The sequence below is a fragment of the Camelus bactrianus genome, chromosome 15 (assembly GCF_048773025.1).
Source record: "Camelus bactrianus isolate YW-2024 breed Bactrian camel chromosome 15, ASM4877302v1, whole genome shotgun sequence".
In the NCBI taxonomy this organism is placed as follows: domain Eukaryota; kingdom Metazoa; phylum Chordata; class Mammalia; order Artiodactyla; family Camelidae; genus Camelus; species Camelus bactrianus.
In genome coordinates, this window is record NC_133553.1 from 67,861,468 (window position 1) to 67,884,185 (window position 22,718).

Below are 22,718 nucleotides of genomic sequence, written 5' to 3' on the forward strand. Positions count from 1 at the left end.
CCTTTGAGCAAGTAAGAAAAAGGTGACTTTTTCTTTGGCCAGACTCAGCTCTGTGCCAGAGCTCGTGGTCTGGTGAGCAGAGCAGGCTTGATTCTAGTCCCCACTTGCCCTCCTTGCCAAGGTGTTCTTGCGCAGTGAGCAACCTGCGTATCTGTACCTAGAGGCCCTTCTTTTGCCTGGATTGCTGCACTAGCCTCTGGGGGGCGGGGGCTATATGCTTCCATTTCCGCCTCCTCCAAACCAGTCTCCATGTGCAGGGAGAGTAACACACATGAACCACACACATGCACCCCCGTCTCTGGTTACGGTTCTCCTCAGCTAAAAGCACAGCAGTGGCCTCCTGCTGCTCCTGGAAAAGACTCCAAACTCCTTAACCTGATGATAGGCCCTGCACGGGCAGGCCCCTGCCGTCCCCGCCCTGCTGTGAAGGACCTTGTGTGCTGAGCCAGCGGACTTGGACTCCGGCCTGTGATGATAGAGCACAGGGGGAGAGGAGCATTCCCTAGGTCCACAGCAGCGGTGTGGAGGGGCCGAGGTGGACAGCAGAGCGCACCAAGGTGCCAGGTGAGCTGCCATGGCGGGGGAGTGTCGGCCGTCCACAAGCGTGAGGACCCATGAGCGGTCCCAGACCCTGCGGCCCTCACTCCAGGCTAATCCCCCAGTGATCAGAGAATGGAGAACTGGCTGCCTGGGCTATCACAGCCTGGCTCCTTCATCCTGGGGTTTACGATTAACGAACGTGCAGAGTCAGCCAGTGGGGTGGCCCTCCAGGCCCTGATCCCCAGAAGTGGAGCGGGCTCTGCACACTCTCTCTTGGATGCCAGTCAGAGGCTGAGGACAGAGGTGAGGCTGAGGCTGCCCTGGACACTCAAGGCTCTTGTGCAGGTGAGAGGACGCGGGTGGAAGGACAGTGCTCTGAGTGCGGCCTGGAGCTCCAGACCCTCCTCTGGCTCTCAAGGCTGGGCCATGTTTGGTGTTTGGCTCTTATGCCACCTCAACAGCCTAAAAATTTGCCATCAAGGGGGAAGGAGCCTTTGCTGAAACTTGTGTTTGGAAACACAGGAGTCTTGCAGTGTGCGGTCCCTGGGAGAGGGACCAAAGGGTGGGGGACAGGCTTGGCTGCAGCATGCTGCCACCCCCATGTGTGGAGAAGCTGAGAGGAGAGCGAGCAAAAAGGGAGAGAGGGGAGGGGAGGAGGCCTTACAGCCAGAGCTTATACATGTCATTTTATTAAATCCTCACAAGTTCAGAAGGTGGGTCTCGGAGGGATTATGTAACACACCCAAGGTTGCGCGCGGAGCCGGCATCAAACGCAGGTCTCTCTGACCCGACGCCTTCTGCCAGTGGCTGTGGCCACATTCTCTTGGGTAGAAGCAGAAAGACACATCCTTGAGCAGAGCTGCCCGCTCCTGGGAGGTAGGAGGATGGGGCCACTCACCTGGCTTCCTCTCTCTCCCCCAAGGCTGCTGGGAAGGTGTACAGGGAAGCCTGGCTCTCCTCCTGAACTTTGAGATTCAGACACAGAAGCCTCCCATGGCTCCTTACCACATCCGCAAATACAGGGAAAGTGACCGCAAACGGGTCGTGGCCGTGTTCTCCGAAGGGATGACTGAGCACACCCCCACTGCCTTCCGCCACATCCTGAAGCTCCCCCAAACCCTTGTGCTCTTGCTTGGAGGGCCCTTCGCCCTATTCGTGGTCTCTGGCTCCTGGGTCCTGGCCCTCGTGGCCAGCCTCGGCCTCCTAGCTGCCCTGACGTTCCTTGCCAAATACCCTTGGATCCAGTGTAAAGTCATGTCTTTGCACACGGACGTGTCTGACATCAGCAAATCCTACTTCAGTGAGAGTGGCTCCTGCTTCTGGGTGGCGGAGTCCGAGGGGCAGGTGGTGGGCATGGTGGGAGCACTGCCTGTCAAGAAGCACGCCGTGCGAAAGGAGCAGTTGGAGCTGTTTCACCTGTGGGGCCTCGGAGCACCGCGGTCAGGGGATCGCGAAAGCACTGGTCAGGGCAGTCCTGCAGTTCGCACGGGACCAGGGCTACCGTGAAGTGGTCCTCAGCACCAGTGCGCTGCAGTACTCCGCCCTGGCCCTCTACCAGCGCGTGGGCTTCCAGAAGACGGGCCAGTTCTTCTTCTCCATGATCTACAGGCTAGTCGCTCTCCCTTGCATCCAGTTTACCTACCGCCTCCCCTCTGCTCAGGTCTCTGAGGCACTGGGGCAGGCAGGGGGCCTGTGATCTGCTTCCTGTGGATCAGTCAGGAAGGACTGGCTCCGCTGCAGTAACGTGCAAACCCGGAAGTCTCACGGTGACAGCACAGAAAAACCTAATCGCTTTGGGAACCGGACGGCGTTGGTGGATGTAATGGCTCTGCTCTATTCAGTCTTTTTCGGGGTTGCTACTGTTTCATTTATCTAGTGCCACGAGAATGTTGCATAAAAAACAACCAAAAATTAATAATAAACTCTTTTTAGCTCATGAGTCTGTGGGTCAGCAGCTTAGGCTGAGCTGGGCTGGGCAGCCCCTTTGGTCTCAGCCTTTCCACATGTTGTCCGGTTGGCTAAGTGACAGGGTGTCCAAGCTTTCTCATTTTCCATCAGGCTAGCTCAGGCATATGCATGCGCCACTAAAGTTCAAAAAGCACTGACCTACACTACACCCTTCCAAACCTTGAGTTGCCGATGCTGGAACTCCATTTCCCAAACCGTTTCATATGTTAAACAGAAGCAGTGCCCAAGAAAAACAGTATTTTCCATTCAAATCTGGGAAACTCTCCATACTGTTTACTTCCAGTGGGAAGTTCAAGGTAAATATCATCAGCATATTGAAAACTGAAACATTCTACAGCAGAGAAAACCCTAACCATGAAGTTTCTAAACATATTTGAGCACAAAACGCCTTTTGAAAACAGTTACCGTTAACTACTATCTTTAACGTCCCGTGGCTTGGACTTTGGCACTGCGTCAGGTAAAGTGTCAATCTTCACCTCAGAGCTCCTCGACTCTCAGGACTTTAAGCACATGCATTCGTAACTCGTCAGTATGGGCGTGCTGCTCTGCTCACTGTAAAAATGAAGGCAAGTTTCCACGTGACCGCCTCTTTAACAACAGCGGAGTTCCTCGTCTGAGTGATTTCGTTGGGAGGACGCGCAAGACGACTTCCCAAGGGTCATCCTTCCAGGTAAGGCGGGCCCCAGGAGTGGGTGGGAAACACACACTAAACGCACATCCAGGCCCCCATGCTTGAATCCTCTATTTGGGCTGTTTTTTTGTTATGTTGTTTTGGGTTTGATTTTTTTTTTTTCCCGTGTGACACAACTTCTCAACCATGTGCCCCACAGGAAACCTGTAGCTCGAAGTGGGTTCAGGGGTGCCTCGGACGCTCCCAGGAATGGAGAGGAACCCTGGCAGTTTCGGAAGAACTGGGAGGCACAAGCACTCTGACCCCGGGAGAACACCGCCAGGCTAGGGCGCTCGGGCGGGTGGGACCGGCCCAGACGCAGGCGGGCGCCCACCCCCGCCGCGGCCCCCCATCCCCGCCGCCCGCGCCCCGCGCCCCCGGCTCCCGGCCGCGCCCCGGGCGCGCGCCGAGACCCCATTGCACCGCCGGGAGCCTCGCCGACACGGGATGGGGAGGAGACGGTTGCCAGCGTCGCCGCCTCCGTACCTGTCCTGCCAGGGGCTCCACGCCGGGCTCCGGCCCCACCGGCGACCGACGCCCAGGCCCGAGCGGGGGGGCCCGCCCCGCCCGCGTGGGCTGCCCGACGCGCCGCCCGACACCCGCAGGCCCCCCGCCCCGGGCCCTCTCGCCGCTGAGGCCCAGAGGCGCGCTGGGTCCGGGGGACACGCTGCTCTTCCCCGAAGACCAGCCCGGGTTAAAAGCTGCCCCCCGGACGCGGCCGTGGAGACAGCGATCAGGCACAAAGCTGGACGCCTGGGGCGAAGCGCGCGCGTGCGCACTGCGCCTGGGAACCCGATTAGGGCCCAGAGGAGGGCGGCGCGCGGACGGCGCAGAGGCGCCGGGGAGCTCCCTTGCGTTGGGCCGGTGGGTCCCCCAGAGGGTCGCTGAGCTTTTCAGTGCCAAGCAGCTAATGAAAACAATAGTGATAAACCATATTTCGTCAGGTAGCTTAAGGAGAAGATTAAATTTTGCTGCTGCTCTGTATTATCCATCGTATGAAGATTCAGGCATTCTCACGCCCTTATGGTGGAAATGTAAAATAATGCAAATTTACATAATGACATTTTGGCATTCTTTAATTAAAAGAAAAGAAAACATAAAAGTGCAAGTTCCTTGACCGAGTGCACCCACTTCTAATGATGTAGCCAAAAGAGATGAAAAAAATAATAGAACAAGTGTTCGAAGATATTTGTACAAGGATGTTAGGAGAGCCAGGATTTGATAGACAATGGGTTGGAATTCCATTTAGTGGCTGCATGAGATCTTAAGTCGGTGACTTTACCTCTCACAGCCTCTGTTCTTTTGTAAAATGAGGATGTTAGTGATAGTCTACATGATTAGGTTTTTAGGAATATTAAGTGAATCCATGTAAAGAGAGAGAGCTATTGGAGGGTTACGTTTATCCCAGTTAACCTCAGATGGAAACACAACCTGAGAGATCCATGAAGTTGTTGGTGGGATGGAGGTGGGGAGTTAATGGTAGAAAGGGGGAACTGGGCAACCTCTCCACTACTGCCCCTTTTGTCCCCATTTCATCTTCTAAATATGTCTTGTTCTTATTCTTGAGAGAAAATGCATCGGCGTGATTCAAAAATCAAAACAGCGTGAAGACTGCACTGAGAAACCTCTCCTCACCCCTCTTCCCATCCATTCCTTCTTCCTTGCACACCGCACGTAACCTTTGTTCCTGGTTTCTTGTTTGGCAAATATGAATGTATAGTCTTACTCCCCCATTTCTTTTTTTTTTTTTTAATTTTAAGTCTTTTTAATTTTAGTCATTCTTATGTCTGCAGTGGTTTCCCATTTTGGCTTCCAGAAGTTAATTTGTCGTTTGAGAGTATCTTCTACTGTGAGGTGCCTCTTCAAATCTTCTGCTCGTTAAAAAACTTGATTTTCTGTCATTTTCTTTGTGATTTGTACAAGTTCTTTATGTATTTTGGATAAGTCCTTCTGAAATGGAGCAAGACCCTATGGGACCTTCCCAGGACAGAACTCCCCCTCCATCCCCATGTCCTTGACCTGCCTTTTGTCTGTAGAAAAACTTTAGCTAAAGAAGAAATTTATTTTTAAGTTTATATAATTTATTTTTTGAAATGTGTATTTTTAAAAACCAGCTTGCAAAATTTCTGAAAATTTAACAACGTTCTCGTGAGCTGGTGCATGCTGACTCCAGGTCATCACTGTCTGTACCCCAGAAGTTCTTAAATACTCCTGCTTGGATTTTAATATTTATACAAAACCAAGAAAATTCTCTATGCTTTGGTGATGATTTTACTCAGCTATTGTTTGTCTGGGAAAGTTTTTATCTCTCCTTCATTACTGAGGTATAACTTTGCTGGGTAGAGTATTCTTGTATGATATTTTTTTCTTTCAGTTCTTTGAATATATTTGTGTTCTTTTTTTTTTTAGATTCCACATATAAGCAATATCATATGTCATTTTTCTTTGTCTTTCTGACTTACTTGATTTAGAATGACAATCTCAAGGCCCATCCATGCTGCTGCAAACAGCATTATTTTACTCTTTTTTATGGCTGAGTAGTATTCCATTGTATATGTATATCACATCTTTATCCAATCATCTGCCGATGGACATTTGGGTTGTTTCCATGTCTTGGCTATTGTAAATAGTGCTGCTGTGGACATTGGGGTGCATATGTCTTTCTGAATTATATTTTTCTCTTGATATATGCCCAGGAGTGGGATTGCTGGGTCATATGGTAAGTCTATTTTTAGTTTTTGAAGGAACTTCCATATGGTTCTCCATAAGGCTGCACCAATTTATACTCCCACCAACAATGTAGGAGGGTTCCTTTTTCTTCCACACCCTCTCCAGAATTTATTGTTCATGGACTTTTTAATTATGGACATTCTGCCTGGTGTGATATGATATTGTAGTTTTGATTTGCATTTCTCTAACAATTAGTGATGTTGAGCAACTTTTCGTGTGCTTGTTGGCCATCTCTATGTTTTCTTTGGAGAAATGTCTATTTAGGTCATCTGCCCATTTTTTGATTGGGTTGCTTGTTGTTTTTTTTTTTTTAAATATATTAAGGTGTATGAGCTGTTTGTATGTTTTGGAAATTAGTCCCTTGTCAGTCACATCATTTGCACAATATTTGCGAATATGTTCTCCCATACTGTAGGTTGTCTTTTCGTTTTGCTGATGGTATCCTTAGCTGTGCAAAAGCTTTTAATTTTAATTAAATCCCATTTGCGTATTTTGGCTTTTATTTCCATTACTCTAGGAGCTAGTTCAGAAAATACATTGCTGTGATTTATGTCCAAGAGTGTTCTGCCTATTACTCCTCCCATTTCTTATGCCAAAGGCAGCATACTGTGTACAGCTGTATCTTACATTCGTTCACTTAACAATATATCCTGGAGCTCTTTCTAAATCAGTAAACAGAGATCTTCCTCATTCAATTTTTCAGCTGCGGGGTACTCTGCTGCATGGATACACACAATTAACTAGCCTTTTCAAGTGGGGTACTTTATTTCTAGTCTTTTGCTATTGCAAACAATGCTGCAATGTACATGAATGCTGCAGTGTACATTCAGTGTACATAAAGTGAACTTCAAACAGAAAAAGGGCCCTGTAGAGGGAAACAGTAAGGATAAAAGCCTACCTCATCCTTAATTCTGGGTGTAGCGGGGGGAGAGGGGAATCCTCACTTACAATTCAAAATAATAAGTTTGTACTCACACAAATTTGGGGGCAGAATGTATACCATGTGAGTGGCCCCAAAATTCCAAGACAAAAATGTAAGTTAAGGTGGTCCAAGTCAGTACAGCACTCCTGGAAACCTGGCCAAAGTAAATGTAAACTCCTCTGGGGAATGTAGCTTAATCCTAGGAATCTAATCATTCTTAGAGCTAAACCTCGAAGCACCATGAGGGCACAAAGTCACTAAACACACAAAGAAACAAGCTGCCATAAACTATTCAAACCTGCGAAGATGACTGATATTGGAATGTTGTTACAGTACATAAAGTGAATATGTTTCACTAATTTTTAAAAACAGAAAAGGGGATTTAAAGTATAGAAAAGGAACAAGAGAGCAGATTCCCCACAAAGCAACTGTTACATTAGTATCTGATTTCTCAACAGAAACAATGAAAGCCAGAGACAAAAAGTACTATCTTCAACAGAATAAGAGACAATAACTGTCAACTTTAGCCAGTGAAGTGATTCTTAAAACATGAGGGTGAAATAAAGACATTTTCAAACAAAACTGAAGGAGTTTGCTATTACTAGATCCTGTATTTGTGACCTGTTTCTAGATAAAGAATGGCTACAAACTCAGTGGCTTAAAAGAAAACATGCACTGTCTCACGGTTTCTATGGGTCAGGAGTCTGGGTTCAAGTTAGCTGGGTCCTCTGCTCAGGATCTCACCAGGCTGAAATCCAGGTGTCGTTCAGGGCTGCAATCTCACCTGGGCTCCTAGTCCTCTTCCAGGCTCACTGGTTATTGACGAAATTCTTCTCCTTGCAACCGCAGAACTGAAGCCTCAACTACTAGACGCCACGTGGCTGCTCCACAACGGGGCAGTGTGCTTCTTCAAGGTGAACAGGAGACTCTGACTTGTGAGAAATCCTGAACACTTTTAAAGGGCTCACCTGATTAGGTCCGGTCCACCCGAAATACCCTTCGCTTTGATTAACTCAAAGCCAACTGGTTTCTTGAGTCTTTACCTGGTCAACCTATTTAAAATTTCAACCCCAGCCCCTCATCACGGCACTCCCTGTTTCCTTTCTAGCTTCTTTTGTGTCCATAGCACTCACGCCTATGGAATTTTATGACATATTTGTGTTCATTATGTCTCTCACTCTGCTAGAATGTACACCGTTGACTTCATGGATACTTGTCTATTTTATCCATCATTGTAGGACAGTAACATATAGAACAATGTCTTGATCAGCTGACACGCCACAAACACATACATTTATTTATTTATAAGAATTGATGGGTATTTTATTGTGGGTCAAGGGCACAGATTCATCTTCATTTTGTTACAACTACTGCTTTTTTTTAAAATTATTAAAGTATAGTCAATTACAGTGTGTCAATCTCTGGTGTACAGCATAATGTCCCAGTCATGCATATATATACATATATTTGTTTTCATATTCTTTTTCACGAATGGTTATTACAAGATATTGAATATAGTTCCCTGTGCTATACAGAAGAAATTTGTTTCTTACCCACTTTTATATATAGTGGTTATCATTTGCAAATCTCAAAACTCACAAATTTATCCCTTCCCACCCCCATCCCCCCACCTCTGTAACCCTAAGATTGTTTACTATATCTGCCAGTCTGTTTCTGTTATGTAGGTGAGTTAATTAGTGTCCTCTTTTTTTTTTTTTTATGACTCCACATATGAGTGATATTGTATGGTATTTTTCTTTCTCTTTCTGGCTTACTTCACTTAGAATGATGATCTCCAGGTCCATCCATGTTGCTGCAAATGGCTTATTTATTTAATGAATAAATTAGTGAATGACACAAACCTTGGAAAGCTTTGAGGAACTCAAACACAGAAAGATGTAACAGAAAGAGTTGAAGAAAACTATGGTAGACGAAAAAATATTGTTTATTCACACACACACACACACACACACACAGCCAAATAATTCTGGCTTTCATTACATCAGCAAACTCCTTTATCAGATATATAACATAATCGCAGGAGTGAACTGCCATCGTGTTCAGGAGTCTCAGCACACTCAGGAGGAGGAGATTATGGAGAATGTGCACACAAGGGGGTGGGGACTTTGGGAGCCACCTCAGAAGTCTGTCTACCACGAATCCTCATCAAAGGAACTTCTAAAGCATATGCTTCAAGATAGAAGGAAAATAATCCCAGACAGAAGATCTGAGACATAAAAAAGAAGAGCGAGCAGAGGAAATATGAAACACATGGGTAAGTTGACGCAAATATCAGCTATTGAGAATAACAAAATACCTGATTTGTGAAATTAATGAAGTAATAAAATTAAAATATCGGGTTACAAAAGTATACAGCTTCAAAGGGAATGATTAATGTTGAAGAATTCTAAGATCTGTGTATTGTTTAAAAGAAAAATAAAGATACTGATTAAAGATAATGTTAAATTAAACATACATACAATAAAGAACAGAAATAGACTGTATACTTTCAAAACAAGAGAGGGAGGTTTAAAATGGAAAAATTACTCCACTGAACCCTAAGATGCTCCTAACCAGCCTTCTCTCCTTCACTCAGGGTCAGACTTGTATGATAGTCCGGTGGATCTCCCATCTTCCTGCTTCTTCCAGCTTCTTCCCTGTTTTCTCTCACATATAATTTCCGCATAAAGTTTCTTGGAGGGGAGAATCAGTATTTCGGGCTCTAAGTTCTTCGTTAGCTATGCCATCACCTAGGGTTCTGGGGCACTCGTTTGGATGGGAGGGGAAGAGGTGCTGTCCTCTTTGTCCTCCTGTTGACATTCATCACAGTGTGGGTTCCAGACACACGAGGAGGCAGCTTCATCTCTTCCAGCCACAACAAAGGCTTCCTCTTCACATGGAACGTGGGCTCACGAATTCGAGGCGCAGGGTGAGGCCGCTGGTGAGGATCCTGGATCTTCTGATCCCCGAGGCCCAGGCCCTGCGAGAGTATCCTGCGGCCCACCTCCAGCTCACGCAGGAACTTGGCCTTGGCCTCAAAGCCCATGGGACACTTGGCACCCAGCAATAGTTTGGATCTGGGGCTGCGGGCCACAGTGGGGACCCCCCGGCTGGAGGCTGGCAGTCCGGTCGGGGCCTCTGTCTTCTCGCCCCGCTGGCGCCTGCCGTAGGCTTCTGGGGGGCGCGCCGCGGCCTGTGGAACCAGAACCTCCGCAAGCTAGCGCACCCAGCGTCACGGGAGGCGCGCGGGGTCCAGGAGCGCCATCGCGGGCTTGCGGCCCATTCTGCGCGGCGGTGCACCGAGCCGCGGGTCCGCGCACCAGGGTTGCTGCGGCAGGAACCCGGCTAGGGGCTGAGCCCTGTGGCGCCATCTGCAGAGGGGCCTGACACCAACACACACGGGGCGATTCGGAGCACCTCCTCGTTCTTGGGCTCCGGCCAGTCTCCAGCCACATGAGGCTTGGGTGTGTAATAGTAGATCTGAGGGAGAACTGGGAGCTGAGGGGCTGTGCCCTCTCGACTGAGGCCTGGGGGCTGGCTCCCAGAGACAACTCCAGATAAGGGTGAGGACTGGTGGCAGGCGCCACCTCCTCGAGCTCAAGGATGCGATCGAGGATAGGTGGCCCCTCGCATGGCCGTCTAGTTCCTCTAAAGGACCCCAAGGCCCTGTCTCCTGAAACTGCTTCGGGGTGGGTGGGGTTCCCAGGGTGACTCTCAGCTCCTGAGAATGCTCCCAAGATTCCATCCGCTCCTCAGAGTCTGTATCCATCTAAGATCTTCCTAAAGGGAGCTGGTCCATGCTCCCTTGGTCCTGGGGAAATACACTGGGGTGGAGGTGGGAGGTGAGAAGTATGACGTCGGGAAGGAGACAGAGGAACTAAAGTTGGAGCAGCCCAGAGAGGCCCTGAAGAGAAAAGGACATGGCGGGGGCAGGGGTGGGAGGTGGGAAGGAGCTGGGGCCAGGCTTACTTTGCCTTGGCTCTTCTTCAGTCCCACCGAGCAGAGCGCATGAAGCACAGGCACGGCTCCCCGAGCCCAGGTGTCAATCGGGCAAGGTGAGGGTTCCTTGTCCTCCGCCCACGTGGGGTCCTCTGCTAGGTGGGGTTCTCCCTCATCCCGGAGCATGAATCCCATCTGGCCCATCCGCAACATGGTCTCCCGTGCCCTGTTCACTGCGTACGGAATGCACTGCGGAGGCGAGAGAGGGTCTCAGTCCAGCAGGCAGGGGTCAGGGAGAGAGGAGATGGGTCTGGAGGACGCGGATCCAGCCCCACCTGCCGTTCCAGGTAGGATTTGCAGGCGGCATCCATCACTCGGTCCACCAGTACCTCCGCGATGTCGCCCACCACCTCCTCACCAGCCCTCAGCTTCGGCGCCTCCACCTCAGTCAGCTCTCCAGGCATGATGTCCCCCTGCGGCACCGGAACCTTAGGCGACGTGGCCTTTTCCGCCTTGGTTCGGGTCACTCTGGGGTCTCCGGCCTGCTTCTCTGTGGGAAAGGAACAGACAAATCAGGGCGAGAAACCCAGGAGTGGAGAAGGAGGAGGCTTCCTCAAGTTGTCTAATAGGAAGGAAAAACCTTCTGAAAGGGACAATTTACTAAGAGCCTACTACGGGACAGACGCTTTTCGGGTGAGTGACCTAGCTAATTCAATTTTCCTAACAGCTCACTAAGCCCATTTTACAGACAAAGAAACTGAAACTTGACAGAAGTTAACCTGCATTTGCTTGAGGTTACACCCTGAACCCAGGCTATTATAGCTCTAACCGCATTCTGGTGATGATTTGTGCTTATATCAAGCCTTGGAACTTTAAATCTCTTTTTGTGTACTTCCTGTATTTATTCATTTCTACTTTGTCTTTTGATATAATTCACAATCATCTCACTCAATGTTACATTAATATTAATGAAAGGTATTGATAAACTCAATTCCTCTGCAGATAGAAGTTTTCTATGTCTTTTGTTTTATTGGTATTATTATTTTAATCATTCTGTTTCTCATTAGTATTGTTTTAATTCTAGCTGACGTCCCATTCTCTATTTTTTGCCCTTAATTGATAGGATTTCTCTAAAAAATGGACCATTTTAAGATTTAGTCATCTTGTCTAAAACAAGAAACATATACAAATCTTACACAAATAATGCACGGAACAAGTGTGGTCTCCCAAGGGAGCCATGAATTTTGGGATATGTAGGATGCCGCAGCCATTGATATTTTGGCCCTATGCCTCTCTTCTCATTGTAGAGATACTGTTCTGGTTCCTGCTGTTGTGACTGTACCTTGGAATGCCAGCAGCATTGTAACAGAGAAGAACCAACCTTACTCCATACTGGATCTATTTCTTTAAACTCTATCCTTTGTGCTCTGTAGCTAATTGCTCTCTGCCCAGCCTTGCTAACTCCGCATGTAGGCGCACTCAACTGGAAGGAATGTGGCCTGTAGCTTGAAGTACACATAATATCCCCTTTCCAGAAACTCTGTCTCCCATGCTTAACTTTTAAAACTAAAATACTTTTGCTTAGCTTGTCAATACACTAATTACCAGAAAGATCCTTTTCCCTTCCTCGGTGACCACTCATCCACAGAAATAAGAAGTTATGGAGCTGATAATAAACAACATCTGTCTTGTTGAAGATACACAGGAGCATCCTGGCCAGGTCATCATTGAACAACTGCAAGAACAAAGGATTACCAAGTTGCCTCCGAGGTCTGGTCAGCACCAGGGGATCTGCAACAACCCAGCACCTCTTGACCTCTCTCCTTCTTTGTAGCATAAAAGAAGCCTGTATTCAAACCTGAACAAGGTGGTTCTTTAGGACATTAGCCTGCCATCTTCTCAGTTTTCTGGCTTTCTGAACAAAGTCACTATTTCTTGCCCCAAGGACTTATTGTCCTATTGTGTGGTGACTTATTGGCTTGTCACGTAGCAAGCGGTACAAGCACAGACTTGGTAACAGCATGAGATTAACAGAATCTATGATGAGTTGTCAAAGAGAACCTGGGTCATGATTTCAATCCTGGGGATATAGAAGGAGAAAAAAGCCTTCTAAACATTTTCTTTTGGATGATACTATGATCATAATGGGTTTACTAAAAGAAATACACACTGCTCTTATGGATTAAAATAAATCTTCCCAAAGCCTTTTCCCCCCTTCTCTTCAAAATACAGATGCTAAGAATAAAATATGAAGATATTTTTATATAAAAAAATTCAAACTTTTCAGTAAGATTAATTAGTCATAAAAAGGACATATACATTAAAGAAATGGGTTGATAAGGAAAATATATAAATTTATTTCACCTCCAGAAAATACACCAAGCTGAACTAATTTATATATAATATACCATCATATTTAAGGAACTTAGCACTCCATAAAATACATGTAATCTGATTAGAAAAACATCATTCTTCCTTTAACCAATACTCTATTTATGACGTTAATTTTTCATTGGAACCAGAGTGCTACTTTTAGAAGAATACATCTACTATGGACTATTTGGTTAACATCCCTGCTACTAAAATATATATTTATTACATTTCAAAAATCTTTTATTGTACTTTAGAATTGTTTCTTATACAGTTTTTTACTATTTGCAGACTTTAATTATGCTTTGTCAATAGATACAACATGGGCTTCTGATATTTATCTTGCATATTAGTGTCAGTTCTACTGGAAATGTAACTCAAGTATAATTGTAATCGAGCGAGACTTTATAGACACCTGCCTCATGTCCTCTGCCTGCCTCTTGTTTGTAGAAAAGCTTTAGTCTCCAGGCCTCCCCTGAGTCACAAAAGATTTTCAAGTATATAATACAATATAATTAACTGTAATCATCCAGCTGTACATTAGATTCCCAAGAACTTATTCATCTTATTACTGGAATTTTGTATCCTTTGACCAACATCTCCTCATTTCCCCTACTACCCAGCCCCCAGGAATCACCACTCTGTTCTGTAAATGTAATTTACATTTGCCTTTTTTTAGATTCCACATACAAGCGACATTATGCAATACTTGCTTTCTTCTGTCTGACATTTCATTTAGCATCTCTAAGTCCATCCATGGTGTACAATGGTAGGATTTCATACTTTCTCGCAGCTGAATAATACCCCATTATATATCTATATATATACACACACACACATATATGTGTATCTCACATCTTCTTTATCCATTCATCCATTGATGCATACTTAAGTTGTTTTCATATCTTGGATATTGTGAACAATGCTGCAATAAACATGGAGTGCGCACATCTCTTTTAGATCTTGCTTTTATTTTTTCTGGCTATTACCCAGGAATGGGATTGCTGGATCCCATGATAATTCTATGTTTAATTATTTGAAGAAAATCCACTGTGTTTTTCACAGTGGCTGAACCACTTTACATTCCTACCGACAGTGCACACGGGTTCCTTTTTCACCTCCTCCTCACCAACATTTGTTTTCTCTCCTCTTTTTGATGCTAGCCACTCTAACAGGTGTGAGGTGAGAGCCCACTGTGGCTTTGATTTACGTTGCCCTGATGGTGTGTGATGTTGAGCAGCTTTCGTCTACACCTTTTGGTCATTTTTATGTCTTTTTTGGGAAAATGTCTTCAGATCTTTTGGGTTATTGCTATTGAGTTGCATGTGTTCTTTGTACATTTTGCATATTAACTCCTTATCAGATACATGATTTGCAACTATTTTCTCCCATTCTGTAGGTTGCCTTTTCATTTTGTTGATTGTTTCTTTCGCTGTACAGAAGCATTTGGATTTTATGTAGTCCCATTTATTATTCTTATTTTTGTCTTTGTTGCTTGCGCTTTTTTATGTCATCCAAAAATTTGATGCCATGATTAATTTTAAAGAGTTTTTTCCTTTTATTTTCTTCTAGGAGCTTTATGGTTTCTATTCTTACGTTTAGTCTTTAGTTCATTTTGAGTTAATTTTGTGAGTGGCATAGGACTGTGGTCCAATTTTATTCTTCTGTCTATGGTTATTCAGTTTTCCAAACACGATTTATTAAAGAGACTATCCTTTCCTCATTGAATAAAAAAAATATTGGTTGAACACATATGTGTGGGTTTATTTCTGGACTCCTGATTCTGTTCCATTGGTCTACATGTCTATATTTATGTTAGTACCATACTCTCTTATTATTATAGGTTTTAATATTGTTTGAAGTCAAGAACCTTCATGGCTCCAGATTTGTTCTTTCTCAAGATTTCTTTGAATGCTCAGGGTCTTTGGTGGTTTCATACAAATTTTAAGATTAATTTTTTTATTTCTGCAAAAAATGAAATTAGAATTTTGATAGGGATCATAGTTGTACTGGCTCTATAGTTGTCTTTGGATAGTATGGGCATTTAAAAATCTTAACTCGTCTAATCCATGAACATGGAATATTTTTCCATTTGTGTCTTTTTTTTAATCAGTATCTTTTAATTTTCAGTGTTCAATTCTCTCTTTCGCGGTTAATTTTATTCCTGAGTATTTTATTGCTTTTGATGTTGCCTTCAAAGCGGTTGTTTTCTTTATTTCTTTTTCATATGTTTCTATACATTGATTTTGTATCACGCAACTTTATTGAATTTATTGATTAGTTCTAATTTATTGACAGACTTTTTAGAATTTTCTATATTTAAGATTATACAATTGTAAACAAAGACAGTTTTACCTCTTCATTTCCTACTTAGATTTTTTGTGATTGCTCAGGCTACTAATACCAGTAATATGGCAATAAAAATGGTAAGAGTGGGCACCCTGTCTTGTTCCTTATTTTAGAGAATGACATTTCAACCATTCACTATAGAATATGTTTTTACCTCTGGCCTTTACATATATGACCTTTATTATGTTGAGATATATGCCTTCTATACCCAACTTCTGATGAGTTATAATAATGAAATGATGTTGAATAATGTCAAATTTTTTTTCTGCAGCTATTGAGATTATCATATTATTTTATACTTCATGTTAATGTGATGAATCACATTAATTGATTTGCATATGATGAACCATCCACGCATTGCATGAATAACTCCCACTTGATCATGGAATATGAGGCTTTCATTGTGCTGTTGAATTCAGTTTGCTAGTATTTTGTTGAGGATTTGGGTATCAAGAATACTCATCTGTAGTTTTCTTTTGGTACCCTTACCTGACTTTGTTATCAGAGTAATGCTAGCTTCATAAAATGAATTTTGAATGTTCCCACCCCCATATTTTTTGGTTGAGTTGAAGAAGGTTTGGCACTAGTTCTTGAATGTTTTGTAAAATTCACCAGTGAAGCCATTTGGTCCTTGGCTTTTCTTTGTTGAGAGAATTTTGACTATTAATTCAATCTTCTTACTTCTTATTGGTTTGTTCAGATTTTCTTTCTTCTTGAAACAGTCTTAGTCGGATTTACATTTCTAGAATTTTTTCATTTCTTCTAGGTTATCAAATTTATTGGCATACAATTGCTGATAGTAGTCTCTTATGACCCTTGTAATTTACTTAGTATCAGTTGTAATGTCTCTTCTTTCATTTTTTATTTTATTTGAGTAGTCTCTCTTTTCTTAATTTAGCTGAAATTTGTCAATTTTGTTTACTTTTTAAAACTTACCCATAGCTTCATTCATCTTTATTATTGTTTTAAATTTCTCTATTTCATTTATTTCTACTCTAGTCATTGTTTCCTTTCTTCTGCTAACTTTGGGCTTAGTTTGCCTTTGTTATTTATTTCCTTGAAGTGTAAAGTTAACATGCTTATTTGGAATGTTTCTTGTTTCTTAATATAGGTGTTTATCGCTATAAGCTTCCTTCATGGAACTACTTTTGCAATGTCCCATATGTTTTGATATGCAGTGATTGCATTTCTGTTTATTCCAAAATATTTCTTCCTTTCCATTTTGATATTTTCTTTGACTCATTGGTTATTTTTCCAGCTCTCTTACTGTTATTGATTTTTAGTTTCATACAATTGTGATTAGAAAAAAATACTTAACATGCTTTCAGTCTTCTTAAATTTGCGAATATTTGTCTGGTGACCTATAGATGATCTATCCTGGAGGATTTTCCTTGTGGACTTGAGATGAATGTGTGTTCTGCTGTTGTTTGAGGAAATGTTTGTATATTTCTGTTAGGCATATTTGGTCTAAAGAATTATTCAAGTCTAACTTTTACCTGTTGATTTTCTATCTGGATGATCTATCTATTGTAGAAAGTGGGATATGAAGTCACCTACTGATATTGCATTGTTGTCTACGTTAACCTTCAGATCTGCTGGTGTTTACTTACTATATTTAGGTGCTCCAAACTTGAGTGCATATATATTTATAACTGTTATATCTTCCTGTTAAGTAGGCCTCTTTAAGATTATATTATGACCTTATTTATCTCTCTTTTATGTTTTCAGCTTAAAGTATATATATATATATTTTGATATAAGTATAGCTATCCTTACTCTCTTTTTGCTTCCACTTTCATGGAATATCTTTCTCCTTTCTTTCAATTTGAGCTTATGTGTGTCCATAATACTAAAGTGAGTCTCTGGTAGGCAACGTATAGTTGTGTCTCATTATTTAATCCATCCAGCCACTCTATATCTTCTTTTTTCCTTTTTTATTTTTTATTGAAAAACAATTGACCTACAACATTATACTAGTTCCAATTGTATAAAATAATGATTTGACTTTTTTAATACATTTTGAATTGGTTATTATGAGGTCTAGTAAACATCTGTCACTATACAAAGTTTCTATAATATTATTGCCTATATTCTCTATGTTATACATTACATTGCTGTGACTTATTTGTTTTATAACTGAAAGTTTGTACCTCTTAATCCCTTTCATCTATTTTGCCCAAACCTACAAACCACTCCCTTCTGGAGATCACCAGTTTGTTTTCTGTATCTATGAGGCTGTTGCTGTTTTGTTTTATTTGTCTTGTATTTTAGAATCCACATATGAGTAAAATATGGCATTTGTCTTTCCCTGTTTAACTTATTTCACTTAGCATAATACCCTCTAGGTTCATTCATGGTATCATAAATGGCATTACTTCATTCTTTTTTATGGCTGAGTAATATTTCATTGTACAGATATATATACCGCTTCTTCATATTCATTCATGTATCAAGGGACACTTAAGGTGATTCCATATCTTGGCTACAGTAAATAATGATGCAATGAACATAAGGGTGTATATATCTTTTTGTATTAGTGTCTTTATTTCTTTGGCTAAATGTCTAGAAGTGGAAATGTAGGATCGTGTGGTAGTTTTACTTTTTTTATTTTTTTTTTGAGGAACCCCTATACTGTTTCCATAGTGGCTGCACCAGTTTACACTCCTACCAACAGTGCATGAGAGTTCCCTTTTCTCCACATACTCCTAACATTTGTTTCCTTTTGTCTTTTTGATAATAGCTGTCCTAACAGGCATGAGGTGATATTTCCCTGTGCTTTTTGATTTGCATATTCCTGATAATTAGTGATGTTTATCATCTTTTTATGTGTTTGTTGCCCATCTGTTTCTTCCTTGGGGGAAAAAAAAGTCTGTTCAGGGCCTGAGCCTAATTATTTATTTATTATTTATTTATTTATATTTTTATATCAAGTGTGTGAATTATTTATATATTTTGTACATTAACTCCTTATCAGATATACTGTTTGCAGCTATCTTCTCCTACTCATTAGGCCGCCTTTTCCTTTTGTTCATAATCTCCTTCACTGTCAAAGGCTTTTTGGTTTGATGTAGTCCTGTTTGTCCATTTTTGTTTTTGTTACCACTTCCTGAGGAGATAGATCCAAAAAACTGATAAGACCAATGACTTAGAGCATTCTACCTAGGTTTCCTTTTAACCGTTTTATGGTTTCTGGTCTTACATGTAGGCCTTTAATTCATTTTGAGTTTAATTTCATATACGATGTGGGAAAGCAGTCCCATTTCATTCTTTTGAATGTAGCTTTTCAGTTTTTCAAATACCCTTTATTGTTGAGACTGTCTTTTCCATAGTGTGTATTCTTAGCTCCTTTGTCATAAATTGGCCACATAAGCATAGGTTTCTTTCTGGGTTTTCTATCCTGTCTCGTTGATTTATGTGTATGTTTTTATGCCGGTAACATACAGTTTTGATTACTATAGCTTTATAGAGTAGATTAAAATCAGGAATCATGATTCCTCTAGCTTTCCTCTTTCTTATGATGGCTCTTCAGGGTCTTTTGTGCTTTCATACAAATGTTAGTAATATTTGTTTTAGTTCAGTAAAAAATGCAATTGGGACTTTGATGGATACTGCTTTGAACCTGTAGACTGCTAGTATGAACGCCATTAACAATATTAATTCTTTCAGTCCATCAGTATTAAATATCTTTCCACTTATTTGTGTCATCTTCAATTTATTTCATCAATGTATTATAATATGCAGAGTACAGGTATTTCTCCTTTTGATTAAATTTATCATAAACTATTTTGTTCTTTTTGATTGAATTGTAAATGGGATTGCTTTCTTATTTTCTCTTTCTGAGAGTTATTTATTAGTGACTAGAAATGCAACAGATTACTGTATATTTACTTTGTATACTGCAGTTTTACTGAATCCATGTGTTAGTTCTAATAGCTTTTTGGTGCAGTCTCTAGGGTTTTCTATTTATAGTATCATGTCATCTGCAAATAGTGACAATTTTACTTCTTCCTTTCCAATATGTTTGCCTTTTATCTCTTTTTCTCATCTGATTACTGTGTCTAGGACTTAAAATTCCATGTTGAATAAAAGTAGCAAGAATGAGCATCTTGTCTTGTTTCTGATCTTGGAAAGAAAGATTTCAGCATTTTACCATTGAGTATGATGTTAACTATGGGTTTGTCAGATATAACTTTTATTATTTTGAAATATGTTCCCTCTATACACACTTTGTGGAAAGTTTTTTTTTTAATCACAAATGGATATTAAATTTAGTCAAAACCTTTTTTATATCTATTAAGATAATCATATAAATTTTATTCTTTGTTTTGTTAACATGGTGGATCATGTTGATTGATTTATGGATGTCGAGTCATTCTTGCATCCCTGGAATGAATTTTAATTGATCATGGTTTATAACCCTTTTAATATATTGGTTTTTTTTTTTTCTTTATGTGGGGACTAGGTATAAATCTCATTTTATGCTGTATTTTATATCTTAGTTGTGTTTGAAGACATTTTGATTTTTGGAGACACACCAAAATAAATAATGGCATTTGGTGTATGCAGTGTGACCTCTGGTGTTGTCCAGCCAGTTGGAACCTGGCCAGGGCTCTCCTCAGGGCCGCAGTGAGCCAGGTGTTCCCTCTAGGCTTCACCGAAGACCACATGCAGACAGAACTCTTCCCTCGGGGTCGCTGCCGCTTCCTGGGTGTGGGGGTGAGACACTGACATCCGTGGGACAGACCCCCAGCCCTGCTTTGGGGGGCGGCAAGCCAGGAGTGGACGTAGCAGATCTGGGGACACCCCCCCCCCCCCGCACTTCTGAGGACGCGTGGCAGGCGGCTTGAAGAACACGGGAGACACCCGGAGGATTCTCAGAAGGCTCGCGGATGTGTTTTCTCCAGCAACCTTTTATTAACCCGACTGTTTGAAAGAGCTGAAGCGCTTAGGTTTGCGGTGAGGACTCTTGAACTTCTTTTTCAATGAGCTGGACTGCTTCTTCCCGCGCTTGAGGACCAGTTCCCGGTCCACTTCCCCCTCTGCTCTGTCTCCAAGGCCCTTCTCTCTCAGGCACCTTGGCGTCTCATCCTCATTATGCGTCTGAAAGTCATTGGTGCTGTCCCCGTGCTCAGTCCCTGCCAGGTCCTTTTTGGTAAACAGCTCGGGTGGGTACAGGTCTGTCATGCTGTCGTCAGTGTCACTTGGGGCTGCGCCATCATCACTGGACGCGGGTTCCCAGAAGGCTTCTCTAGGGCGAGGCGGCCAGCCCCCATCCCGCTGGTCCTCCCTCCTCCTCCTTTTGTGCAGGAGGCAGGCGGGCACGTACTCCACACCCTGCTTCTGACACTCGTATTTCTGCAGAGCCCCCTGGTACCGCCGGCCCTGGGTGTGCCCCAGCACGTGCTCCGGGACTTGCGGATGTGCCGCAGGGTGAGTTTGCACAACAGCTGGTGCGGGTTCTTCGTGCTGGGCACTATGTGCGGCTCGAACTCCGCGTAGTCGAAGGCGGGGGAGGCGCGGGCCAGCCGCCGGTACTTCTTGCCGCGGGTGTAGACCTGGAGCTCGGGCAGGCGGCAGGGCAGCTCGGGGCCCGTCGCAGAGCACCTGCGCGGGGCTCCGGGCGCAGGCTCCGGTGCTCGCGCGGGAAGGCCCGCACGTCCCGCGGCGGCTCGCCCATGGCTCCTCGGGCGCGGGGCTGGAAGCCGAGCCCCCTTTTAATATATTGTTGAATTCAGCTTGCTAAAATTTTGCTGAGGATTTTTGAATCTATGTCCATAAGGGGTGTTGACCTGTAATTTTCTCTTGTTATGATGTCCTTGTCTGGTTTTGGTATCAGGTTGATAGTGCTTTCATAGAATGAGTTGGAAGCTTTTCTTGCACTTCAGTTTTTTGGAGTATTTTCAGAAAGATAGTTATTCTTTTTAAAATGTTTGATAGAATTCACCTGTGAAGATGTTTGAACTTGGATCTTATTTGTTGGGAGTTTTTTGTTTAGATTTAATTTCATTACTAGTGATTCATCTCTTCAGATTTTCTATTATTTTCTGATTCTGTCATGGGAGATTGTATGTTTGTAGGAATTTATCCACTTCTAGGATGTTTAATTTGTTGGCATATAATTTTTTGTAGTGATCTTTTATAGATCCTTGATTTTTATGGTGTCAATTGTAACTTATGTTGTTCAAAAATGTATTGAGGAATAACTTATTTAATGTAAAATCTATTCATTTTAAGGATCCATTTCAAAGACTTTTAGTAAATTTATCAAGATGTGCAACTACTGTCGTAATCTCATTCCAGACATTTCCGGCACTTATATGGTTAATTCTCATACCCACCCCCGCCAACCACTGATCTACTTTCCATCTGTGGACGTTTCACAGAAAAGGAATCATACAGTGTGTAGTTTTCTGTGTCTGTTTCTTTCACCTGCAAAATACTGTGAGGTTCCTCCAACATCGCAGTGCCAGTCAGTACTTCAGTCCTTTCTATGGCTGAGCAACGTTCCAAGTACAGCTGTCCCAAGGTATCCACAAAGAGACACCAAAATCCATGGACACGCAAGTCCCTTGTACAAAATGGTGTGGTACCGTTGGTCCTGTGCATCTGCAGGTCATGCCCTGATGGACACTGTGGTGGTATCCACCTTATGAATAACGCTGCTGTGAACGCCCATGTACCAGTCTTTGTGTGGAAAAATGATTTCAGTTCTCTTAGGTAGATGCCCAAGTGGAACAGGGGTCACATAGCTGCTGTATTTTGCTTCTTGAAGGACTGCCATGCTGACCTGCACAGACACACTATTTTACGTTCCACCAACAGGGAGGGTTCCCACCTGCCTACACCCTGCCAGCTCTTCCATCTGCCTGTCTTTCATGGCCATCCTGGAGGGTGTGAAGTAGGATCTTGTGGTTTTGACATGCATTTTCCTAATGACTAATAACACTGAGCATCTTCTCATGTCCTTTGTGGCTATTTGTATTTCTTCTTTGGAAAAATGTCTATTCAAATCCCTTGCCCACTTTTAAATTGGGTTCTTTGCAAATTCTGGACTCTAGGCCCTTGCGAGATGCATAATTTCCAAATATTTTCTTCCATTCTGTAGGCTGTCTTTTCATCCCCTCAACAGTGTCCCTTGACACACGAAAGATTTCAATTTTCAGGAGGTGCGATTTGCTGTTTCACTTGCTGCTTGCGGTTTAAGAAGCCACTGACAAATCCAAGGCCACG

General features: G+C 43.0%; 1 protein-coding gene and 2 pseudogenes across 1 annotated transcript; 1 reads left to right on the top strand and 2 right to left on the bottom strand.

The window, feature by feature from the left end:
- Positions 1-753: 753 nt before the first annotated feature.
- Positions 754-7,870, top strand: NAT8 (N-acetyltransferase 8 (putative)). Its single transcript, XM_074341489.1, is given in 6 exon segments — positions 754-885; positions 1,463-1,958; positions 1,960-2,221; positions 2,990-3,178; positions 3,339-4,042; positions 4,748-7,870. Coding segments are annotated over 5 exon segments (1,689 nt in total). The 5' UTR covers positions 754-885; positions 1,463-1,533; the 3' UTR covers positions 4,857-7,870.
- Positions 7,871-9,576: 1,706 nt separating this feature from the next.
- Positions 9,577-12,130, bottom strand: LOC141573375 (uncharacterized protein C2orf81 homolog; annotated as a pseudogene).
- A 7,934-nt stretch (positions 12,131-20,064) lies between these two features.
- On the bottom strand, positions 20,065-21,165 carry LOC105075997 (surfeit locus protein 2-like; annotated as a pseudogene).
- Positions 21,166-22,718: the final 1,553 nt, after the last annotated feature.